The sequence below is a fragment of the Gadus morhua genome, chromosome 7 (assembly GCF_902167405.1).
Source record: "Gadus morhua chromosome 7, gadMor3.0, whole genome shotgun sequence".
Taxonomy (NCBI): Eukaryota; Metazoa; Chordata; class Actinopteri; order Gadiformes; family Gadidae; genus Gadus; species Gadus morhua.
The window spans coordinates 19,230,099-19,241,356 of record NC_044054.1 but is presented as its reverse complement, the minus strand read 5'-3'; the positions used below and the strand labels follow the sequence as shown (position 1 = coordinate 19,241,356).

The 11,258-nt window shown below is 46.5% G+C and overlaps 1 protein-coding gene across 1 annotated transcript in view; it reads left to right on the top strand.

Moving 5' to 3' along the window:
* Positions 1–11,258, top strand: part of cxadr (CXADR Ig-like cell adhesion molecule) — a 33,782-nt gene that overhangs the window by 9,402 nt on the left and 13,122 nt on the right. The window contains exon 2 of the mRNA XM_030360996.1: positions 8,625–8,794. Within this exon, the coding sequence (XP_030216856.1) occupies positions 8,625–8,794 (170 nt within the window). The remainder of the gene's footprint in view (positions 1–8,624; positions 8,795–11,258) is intronic.

The window sequence follows — 11,258 nt, the reverse complement described above, 5'->3', positions numbered from 1 at the left end:
CCATGTGTGGCCAATTCGACCTCACTGGCACCTTGGTTTTAAGTAGAACTTCTTTGTGTCGAGTACGTGTGTACATACAATTCCAAATCTGGTTGTTTCTTCAACTGAAACTCTGCATAAATGCTATGAGGAAATGAGGAAATGTTTTTAGTATCTGTTTGTGAGGGACCAACCGGTCCTTGTTTATTCACATTTCCTGGTCGGGCCCAATTCTATGTTAGTGAGCTAAAGTTCAGCTGAATATTAGATACATTTCAGAATAGAATAAGCCTAGCATATTGCTTCGAGGTCAAAAATCTGTTTAGGTGTGTTTTTAACTCCCGCTTTCTTTGAATAATCTTCTCTTGAATAGGTAGGTTTCTAAAAAAAAAAAATATCAAGTGGGGATATTATCACTCTGTTTGCATACAGGGGTGATTTTGGTACTTTTGTGAGAAGCCCCTTTTCCTATTATACTTGAATTTGATATCTTCTCCTCTGTGTTCATGTTCCCCTATTCGAATGTCATAGTGTGTTATAGTGTGTTTGTATGTGGGTCTATTTGCAGTGCGAATGAAGTGGCAGCTCTCTGCAGCAGTTGGCTTGTCTGTGTTTGGTCAGCGGAGCTGGCCCCCCAGATCAAAGCTGGCATTGTGCTCCTGGGGGCACGGGCAAAGGCCAGAGTCTGACAGAGTAGTGTACGACCCAAGTAGATTACTGTGCAGCCATGCTGGCTGAAATTTACCGGGTAGATGCTTTCACTCTGGGGGTCTAACCGGGTGATAAACGGGGGGTCTGTCCGACAGGATATCACAGACTTTATTTGCTCTGGGAGAGGGGGGATTGAATAGAGTATGACAGGTTTCCTCAGCAAAACGGACCTGTGACTACACCCCTGTGAGACATGTGGCTTTAATTTCTTGCTTCACAGTGAACATTTGGAAAGCGCTGCACAGAGATACCCATCTGCCTTCCCTTAAAGTTCCTCCTCGCGCTTCAGCTTCCAAAGAGAAAATAATCTGCTGTTAAATACAAACTTGCAAATGCACAGTGGAGTGTTGATTGATTAATAATTTTTTTACTCAAATTGCATTATAATATGACGCTTGTTTTAAGAGGGGCTGTTAAAAGTGTCCTTTTAGCACCGTCTGAGAGGGGGATCGGCTGAGTCGGCTGCCGTGCTGTGCACTGGGATTAGAAGGGGTTCCCTGGGAAAATGTGAGGGTATACAATGTCGTAAAGCATCACCCCCGACCCCATCAGTCCCAACCCCCCTCTCAACAGTCACTTCAGCGTGCCCAGCTCTACTGTAGTGCTCCTCCAAGGATTTTCTTTAGGCCAGGTGGTTGCTTCCCAAAAGCATTGAGAGCCCTCATGGCTCTGAGACTCTTTTCAAAACATTCAGTCACTTTCCAATCAAAAAACAATTGTCAATTATTGTGCCGTTCGAAGTAAAGTACATTTTTATATTTACCGGATCACCAGGCTGTTGACTCTATCCGCTGAGATGGAATGTCTCTTTACCAAGCAGTAGTCAATCATTAATGAATGCCAGCTGAACTGAAACGTTGTTTGGTTTCGGGTCTACGAGCCAACCTAAACACAGTGTCTCCGATTGGTCTCACACCGTGGGTCCATGTTGACATGCATATGGTTGGATTCAACGTCTTCTATTTATAATTCTTCACAAATCCAGCTTAGTGTTGTTTAATGAACATTTATGGGATTGTTTGTGGGCAAACTACAAGCTCCTCTCCACACAAACATGCACGCAAACCCTCACGCACACGCACACAAACGCACCCCCCCCTGTGGAAGCGTGGTTGACATGCTTTTGTAATTAAACAACCGGCTTCGCTCTCTGAAATTAAAATACGCTGGCAAGCCGCTCTTCCAGCCGCACAACATCTACAAGGTGCATTTGCCAAGGCAACACATCTCAGGGGACACCTCCTATGCAACGCCTCCATATTCTCCCTTTTATACTCTTTAATTTGCTCCTGGCAGTGCTACACTGGCTCTTTGTTGCTGCTGTTGTGTGTTTTTTTCCCCCCGTTGTTGTCCTTCTTCTTCCTGTTTGTTATGGGGTTGCTATCAGCAGGCTGTTTATAAGGTGCTATCTGCGTTGCTGCCTGAGATGGCCTCTCGCCTATCAGCTCCATGACGGGAACAGGCCCTGTATTATCGCCAGCCAGCACACTATGTATCCCTGCCTGGGCTCCCATGAGTCTTGACGCACAGACGTACGTGTGTGTGTGTGTGTGTGTGTGTGTGTGTGTGTGTGAGTGATGGGCACTGCGTGGGCGGGGTCTGAGTTTCTCAAACTGGGGGTAACAAGTGAGAGTCTCTGGAACAGGGACATTGTTATCTCACTCCTCAGGGTGCTTTCAGATAAAGAAGCTTTCTTCATGGGGGTGGGGAGTAGGTTGGTGGCAATGGTTTGTGTCAGGCTCCCGGACGGTGGCTTTTGGTGGAGAGGGAGGTTAGACAAGCAGCAGATGCTTGATTCCACTGGCCTGCGCCTTGTGAAATGGTAATGCACTGCCTATAAATAAACCTGTACGCTTCCCAGAGGCTGAGCCGTGAGGAACTCTGCACGCAAAATGAATTCTGATGAACAGATTAACCATGTATTAAGGAATAAAAACATTTCCTGCCGCCTCTTCCTTGTATACTCTGCCATGTGTCGCTCATTACACAGTCTATGCCCGGGAGAAGAACAGTGGTTATGTGTTCATTCCATATATTATTCCCCACAGTTACACATATCAATAGGCCTTGTCTGTTGTCTCGCTGCATGACGAGCAGCCACCACAATCTCTCTGTATTTATTTATAAATTGGGATTCCTAAGCCACCGGTAGGTCAAGGATTTAGCTATGAAGGGGATTCATGTTGACCTAATCTGATTAGAATAATGACGGTTAGTGTGGTTGGCCTCTAGACGCTCATAACACCGCCAATAACCAAAGCCCCCCCCACTTCCATCTCCGCGGCTCCCTGTAAAAAAAATGAAATAAAAAAGGCTGTTTAAAGCTGAGGCGGGAAAGTCCTCGTCGGTTAATGTACAATTGTGTTAAAACGGCCGTCGGGTCGTGCGCTCCGGGAATTGACGGGAGGCTCAACATGGCGGCCAGATCTCTCAGCCTGCATTACATAGCTATCAGTGTGGCTGAACGGCCCCCGCCTCGTCCGCACCCCTTGATAAACCTCGGAGCTCGGCGCGAGCCCGCAGATTGTTGGAAATTGAATAGTTCTCCCAGAGGGGACCCTGGGACGAGCGTTCCAAACCCCCTTTTCATTGCTTCTTTATTGAGCTTTTCTTCCATTCCAGCTTCCATTTTATTCATGTATTCATTTATTGATGTATTACTTTCGCAGCTCTCGGGGTAGTTCCTGTGTGACCACTGCCTCTGGCACGCATGTCAATAAAGGTGCATGACTGCATGTGTTTTCAGCCCTGTTCCACACAAACCCCTTAACCATCAGTCCCCTGCTTTCTTTTTTTTTCCTGAATGGTGGCCCCGCTAACCAGCCGCTTATCCGTTGGCTTCTCTTCACTCATCCCAAAAATAACTTGCACTCTGTCACTAGTTGGTTCCCTTTCTCCATTCAGGTGTTTTTGAGGGCAGGATGTGAGCTCAGCAGGTCTCCTCATTAGCCCTTCCACATGGATTTGTGGAGTGTAACCCCTCCACTGAAACCCTGTCCCCCTTAAAGTTTTGTCACCTCCCAAAGCACGGGAAAGCTGCACCTAGCATTTTAGTTTGACAGGCCCGAACTCGGATGACAAAAGGCTTTTACCCGTTAATGGGTCATGAATGCGTGGATGCCCCGTAAACCGCCCACATGACCCAGCGCATTCAGTCATCCTTTCTCATCTCGTTCACTACGGCTCGGCCATGCGAGACAGAAATAGATACAGCCCAGTGAGCCCACCCTCTCCTCCTTTCGGTATGTCCTGGCTTTATCGAAAGCCCCCCTGACCCCCAGGAGTGCTCTCTTGTGGTGAAAGGTCAGCCCCGGTGAAAGAGGCTTACGATCCAGCACTGCCACAACCAAGAGCTTGGATGGCCTTTCCCCTCGGCCCGGCCCCAGAGGGTTCATTGGAGGGAACTGAGCACCGTGGCTGTCTGGCCCGCAACGTGGGGTCATCGTGGCTGTCCCCACGGGGCTACAGCTTCCTCAGCCTGCCTTATCCTACCGTCCACCTGGAAACCTTGTGACAAATCACTCCTGTATAAAAAGGTCTTTATTTCGAGGCATGTGCACACTTCACTGACTCAGACTAATCCGAGCAGGCTTTCAAATAGCGGATTCTATCCATGGAAAGTCTAAGTTGTTAACGTTTGGGGAATATTTCTGTCTTTGCTTCATTCATCTTTTGAATGGAGCTACTTTATATTGCATTGAGTGGTCTGTCCTTGATGTATTCCTAGTGGCATAAGAACACCTCCAAACACCAATCTCTTCCTATTCTCTTCAGAATCTCTCGCTCTCTATGTCTCTCTCTCTCTCTCTCTCTCTCCCTCTCTCTCCCTGTCTCTCTGTCTTTGTGTGTAAAGATCTGGTTGCTAGGAGACGGGATTCACTTCCCATTGTATGGCGATAAAAGGGGAAGGGGTCTGGTTGGTGGAGTGGCGGCGTACCATCAGCAAGACTGGGGAGGGGATTTGGGGGCAAAGGGATTCGCTCGTCACAATCAGGGGTGTGTGTGTGTGTGGGGGGGGCGGGTTTGAGAGGGGGAGAGAATGGGCCAAGAGTGATGAGGCGCAGGGCATTAGGTTGGGGGTCTGACACCCCCACATTCCCGGTCTCCGGGCCAGCGTCGCTGACGGGGGAAGTGCTGTGTCAGACGTGGATCGGGAGAGGACTCGCTGGCCAAGGAATGCACACACAGACGGACACCCAGCGCCGTGAATGGGTATTGAGGCAAACCTTTTTAATTAACAAATGCACATGCCTCCCCCACAAAGCAGCGCGGCTCTGCTACTAAACACCCATGCGTAGTATCTAGCAGTGTAAACACTAGATGTTCTCACACTGTTGATGTATAATCATGTGTGCGTGTTGTAATACTGTGTGTGAATTTATTTCCGTCCCGCCGCAATGTCGCTCCCAGCTCGGCTGCCCACTGTTTACCAGGAGCGTGTTTCTCATATTGGTCCCACATTCCCTTGGACTGGTCAATAATGACTATTATCAGCCCGTGCTTCCGTCTGGGACCATGGTCTGTTTGCTTTGGCAGTGGTGCCTTTTACTCTGAATAAATCCCCTCCCTGCTATATGGGCTGCTGTAGATTATGAGCCAAGGCATTCCAGCCACACAGGCAATGGCTGATGGTTTTTCTCCCAGACTACCTGGATCGTTAATCATTAACTTTTTTTTAAGGCACTAAGGCATTTTATGTTTTTTGTCCAGCTGTGAGTCAGCCGCTGACGGTCGAAGGTTATTTCCTGAAGAACTAGGCGGGGGAGTCATACCTGTGTGCTACGGTCTTGTTCCTGCAGAACCATCAGTCTACACAAGCCCCCTCCTCGACGGGGCGCTTTAGAGCCACCGCTGATGGTCCTTTGCCCGGATATTGTTGAGAGAAAAAAACATAGTAATCTTTTGAATTCATTATTTTCTTTATCTCTGTGCTGCCCCTGTCCAGAGATAGTACAGCTGTCTTCTTTTGACAAGTTAGTTAAAATGATTAAAGGAACGTTGTCTCAGGGCTTGGTTACATCTCTGTTATCAATTTGTGTTTAGCACACCAATTTGTGTTTAGCACACCAATACAGGTGCACACCAATCTGTGCACCTGTATGTAAAGGTGGAAAAAGTGTGTTGTCTTTCTCTTCTAATGCCTCTCATTACCCTTGGGATTTACCATTGTAGAACCTGCTTGTCCCACTCTGATACATATTTAACATGCATGCTGAATTGTATTGTCTAATATGTCTTCTTCTACTTCTCTCTTCTTCTTCTTCTTGATGTGATTTCAGGAAGATCCCTTTCATAAATGAATTCTACTGAATTTAATAGGAGGCTGTATTTAGTGGGATTTCAAGCTTTGGGTAATTTCTTCTATTTTAATCAATGAATTATGAACCAAGGTCTCCGGCTTCATTTAGACCGTAGAACTAACTTACTCTTTCAAATTAAATTAATTGTATGAAGTCATGTTCTTTGGCAGGTTGTTTACCTTCTACCAGCCTGTTTGTTAGACGTGACTGAAAAAAAAAAAAGGAACAATGTAATTTAATAACTAAACAAGAATACCGAAATAGCAACCACCAGAGACTCGATATTTGAATAACTACACATTCAAATGATCAGGGCCTGCCTAGTTTCTACCTGCTTAAGTAGGTACTGGATTAGCTGCTGCCATTTTTGATGCTGGAAAAAAATAGATTTTCGATCCCTTCCAGTCTACCTTAAGACAGACGCATGCATGCGATGAACTGGTTGACCTTGGCTGTGTTGTGGCAAGGAGTTGGCCTGCTTCCAACATGGGTGACCCTCTGTTGCCTCATCCTCTGCATGTCTTTTCTTCCCGTTGTCCGAATTGAAATGTATGCAAATCACATCCTTCTTTTAATGGTCTCAAACGGGCTGATGTGCACTCGGTGTGAACCAAATTGAAATCACTGATTGTCACGGTATTTATTTGATCTAACGTAACCCACGGACACACATGCACACGGCTTATCTTTATCGTGACCCTTTTTACCTGAGCCCTATGGCAAGATTTTGTGAGCCAGTCAGGCCGAAGATGCCGTTCATATTTCATGTCACCTCGGATATGAGCGAGGTGCTCTGTCTTATCCGGTAATGGATACAAATGGCGGCAGAGATCACTCCTGCCCTTTCCTTGATTGTACGGGGAAGTCGGGGATGAAAGTGACAGAAATAAATACCCTAAGCGTCACACTCCTTTTTGCGGCGCATTATTTCTTTCTCCACAACCGTTCGCTGCCGCCCTAAATCTCCCCCAGCTCCCCTTGTAAAAACCCTCTTGATGCATCGCATGGCTCTGTGTCTCGCGGAATGCCAACCCAGGCTTCCTTTCTGACATTGACGGATGCGTATGTCGGATTGTCTCCTCCACTACGATACTCGCTCTCACTCTCTCGCCGTCTTAGCTCGCCTGCCCGTACCTCAATGCGATGGATGGCTCCCATCAAGGGCGTCTGTCACCAGCCGCGGGACCTGATGCGACGCCAGCGGTGGTTGCGCTCATAGTGGGCGCAGGAAAAAGCTTCTGGACGACTGTATCAAATGCTCAAAGGCTTCGGGGGAGGCCTCAAGAATCGGGGCGGGCGTGACCGAGATTGTCACTCTGTATGTGGCTTTGGGTGTGTTTTTTAAACGGAGCTGTCTGTGCTGTTGCCCAGAGTAATGCTGCATTTTTTTTTTATGGCATGTATACCGGGCTGATGGTCATGAGAGGAGGCAGGGTCCTTCACCTGACCCCCCCCCTGCACCCCCGCCCCAGCATCTACCCCCCTCACGGCCAGTCCGTCTGGTTCTGGAAGCACCATATTCCACTTGGCTTTTAAAAAGCAGATTCAACTTTTTTTATTCAAGCAGTCTGCTAGCAGAGGAAGTAAACATTGCACAATTCAGTGATTTTGGTGCGTATATATAAAAAAAAATATGGTAGGGGGTCATTATTTCTAGATAACTGTTTTCTGTCCACATACCATTTAATTTTTTTTGCTTTGTGCTATGAGAAAGAGGTAGGACCAAACATGGAACAATCTGACACCTAAAGCCTTTTTCCCCGCCTTGACTACTACTGTGTGCGTGCGTGCGTGCGTGCGTGCGTGCGTGCTCCACTCCAGCAGCCAATCTTTTGGGAAAGATGACATTACTTTAGCAATGATGTATTCCCCCACCCTGGTTAAGTGGATGGCGGCAGGCTGTCATAAGGATTTTAGTGCATCTAGCCAGCATGTGACAACTCCATTCTCTACGGGGAGTGTTGCTTGGCTCAGCCTAAATCTCTTATTCAATAGATACTCTTAGCCCCAGTTGATGTCACAAGAAAATTATGTGCATGCATTTCTAAGAATAAATGCGCAGGGGTCCTCTGTTTGCTGTTTGGTTGATTGGACACACTCTTTATGTAGATACATACAGAAATTCATTTGAATATAGATAAATTCATGAATGTTCCACTTGATTTTCGTTTATTTCCCCCCTGACTGTATAAATTACATTTGAAAACGACACAATTTTGAAGTGCTATGCAAGGGTGTCATTAAACATTCAAATAAATATCCTTGAAAGACCTGTGGCATTAGCTGAGCATTTGCCTCAGGATTCAATGAAGCCATTCCTAATCAAACAGAGCCGGCTCTGTTAAGCTGAATCTGTGAATATGTGTTACGTGGGGCCATTACATGCTTTTGCTCTTAACATTTTTATGCTGGGCTGACTATAAAGTTAAAGATCAACATGACCATCCTAAAATGGACTCCAAAGGCAGACTGCCAAAATGAATACCAATGAGAAGACAATCGCTGCAGAGCTAAATCGGAAATTCTTAAAATAAAAACTTATTCTGCCATCTGTCATGATACATGTGGCTCTACCACGATATGCGGCTGCTAAGAAGATTTCAACATTCGGTGCGTCTGTCTCTGTCCACTCAGGGCTGGCCTCTGGTCTGGAGCTGGCCATCACAGGCCCATCGACCATTGAAAGAGCCAGTGGACAAACGGTGAAGCTGGAGTGCCAGTTCACCCTGGGCCCTGACGACCTGGCCCCCCTGGACATCGAGTGGAGCTTGCTGGCCTCCGACAACCAGAAGGAAGACAAAGTGGTGAGTCGGGTGTGGTTGACTTTGACAATGATCAAGTTGTGTTTTCTCTCCCTGAATGTCTCGTTGTGCAGGATCAGATTCCAGGAACAGATTGAATATCAGTATTTTCAATCAGTCTAATAAATGGTGGTGCTGCTGCATGCCTATTTAAAGGTTTCTTTTGTCAATTGACAAAAGAAACCTTTCGATACGCCAGCCCAGGATGTGTACTTACCTTTTGTTAAGTGGAAGAATTGAATTCCTCCCGTGTGGATTCAATGTGTGTCTGTTTGGATGGGACAGATTTCGATGTGTGAGAATGTTTTTCCGACTTTGTTCTTGAATGCCCACTTGATGCTGTATAATGTTTGGAGGGAAGGCAAATGTCTTAAATGCTTCCACACGCATGCGTGATAGTGTATATGAAACTACCTCTGGCAGTGTTTGGTTTGAAATAATACACACCAGTGGTTCTCAATTGGTCTAGCCTCAGGACCGAACATGTGTACTTGTACGTAAAATGTACTTAATATTGCAGTAAGCAACACTTCCATCGTGTATTGTTAAAAACATTGAACCAACAAAAATCAGCAAGAATTGGGGCTAAACTCAATTAAATAGCCATAGAAACATGAATTAACATTGAAACATTTGCAAGTTCATGGGCTTCTTTCTAAAGCTGTCCCGCAGGACCAACATATGGGTCGCGACCCACCAGTTGGGAACCTCTGCATACACAACCCCAGGGCTACACAGGCCTTTTTTCCTCACAATATGTTAATTTCTCGCACGATGATTAAACGGCAAATTCCTTGAAACCATTCAACGTAAGTGTATGGAGAGCAACAGTAACCTGACTTGGGTGTGTGTGGGAGCGTTCACCTTGGTTGCACTCCCACAGTGGGAACGCTGGCGGCTCCTGTTACAGGTTCTGGACCCCTAGTGGCCTCATCAGTCCCAGAGAGCGGCTCCCTTCATTGACCCCCCCCCCCATGGATCCCTGCCTCACGCAACCAATTGTTGTGGACTCCCCGCACCCAAATGGTGGACGGTTGTCTGGCCAATAGTTATTTGGCCCAAACTAGAAATGGATCAGCATTCCATCATGGGGGAGATTCTCTCATAGTCACACCTATATCTCGTTAATTCCATGTTTCCCCCTCTGACCCAGTCCGGCTCATTACCAGGGCGCCATCCTGGTAGGAAATCAGGGGCTATTCCAATTACACCACTATTGTCGCTTGTGACCTACTTGGTTGTACGTACAATACGAAGCTGAACACATTAACTGGGAGAAAAGGCGGAGGGGAGATGGCAAGGGGAGGGAGTCAGCATGGCTGCTTTTTAATTTATGGTCTTCATTCAGTAATCAATTATAATAAGTCCCCTATTGTAATATCCCTCCTTGTTTGTGCTCATTATTTAATTACAGTGCAATATGGGCGATTTCCCTGCCACAGGCTCTTTGAGTATGTATGCAGATGTTATTAATCATGGTGTAGTTTATTTACTATAACATTTGGGTTTTTCATCCTCAAGGTCATTGGCGATGCCCCTTGGAATGGCCAAAACCACGGCAGACTTTCACGTTTGATAAACATCGCCCTCCGAGCACCGTCATGCTCATTGATTTTAACTTTATTCACACACACATTATTTGCATAATCATTGCCCAGTCCAGAGTTCCATGCAGAGTAATTTAACTAATTAGCTGCCCATTAATTTCCTGTGGCGGCTTAGTTCATGTGACAGCGCCCAGACAATGCGATTAGGACACGGAGCTTCTTGGCTGGACACAGAGATAAGGAGGATGACTGAATTTAGGACCCAGAGGGTTCCGGAGGCCCAGAGACATGACGATGATGATGATCTGTTGTTCACAGGGCGTGAGATTCCACTAATCTGTACAAGAAATTGGGGACCAAGCAAGCGCTATGATCAGAGCTATGATCAGTTCAACACTCGTAGCAATGATCTGGTTCATAACATCATCAGTAAACAAAGCCCTTTGCCTTATAACTCCTAACATGAATGACATGGGCTGCAGACAAATGCATATGCTTGCTCACTGTAGCTTATACATAGCTGTCTCTGCTACAGACTTGATTGATGACGTCCAAAAGCCAGCAAATACCACCCACATTTCGAGATGTACGAAATCAACCACATAGCCATACATCAGAGTGAAAGTGTTTGTTGGTTTGATGCAGTGGGGAACGAAGCCACCGCCCAGTCTATTCATAACCGGGGCTCTTCATCTGACATAGCATACATATCATGAGGGTCTTTTGGTGGCCAGTAGAGCACGGTTAATGCGGGCCGCTTTGTTTGGGCTTTTCAATGCGGGATGCCAGGCATGCCTACAGTAGCCATCATTAGCATTTGGTTCTCATGGCTGAGCTGCATGCTTCTCTTTTATAAAGTAGGGCGTTCACCATCACTGGGAGGACAATGCAGAGGGCATGCATCAAAACAAACAGAAAAA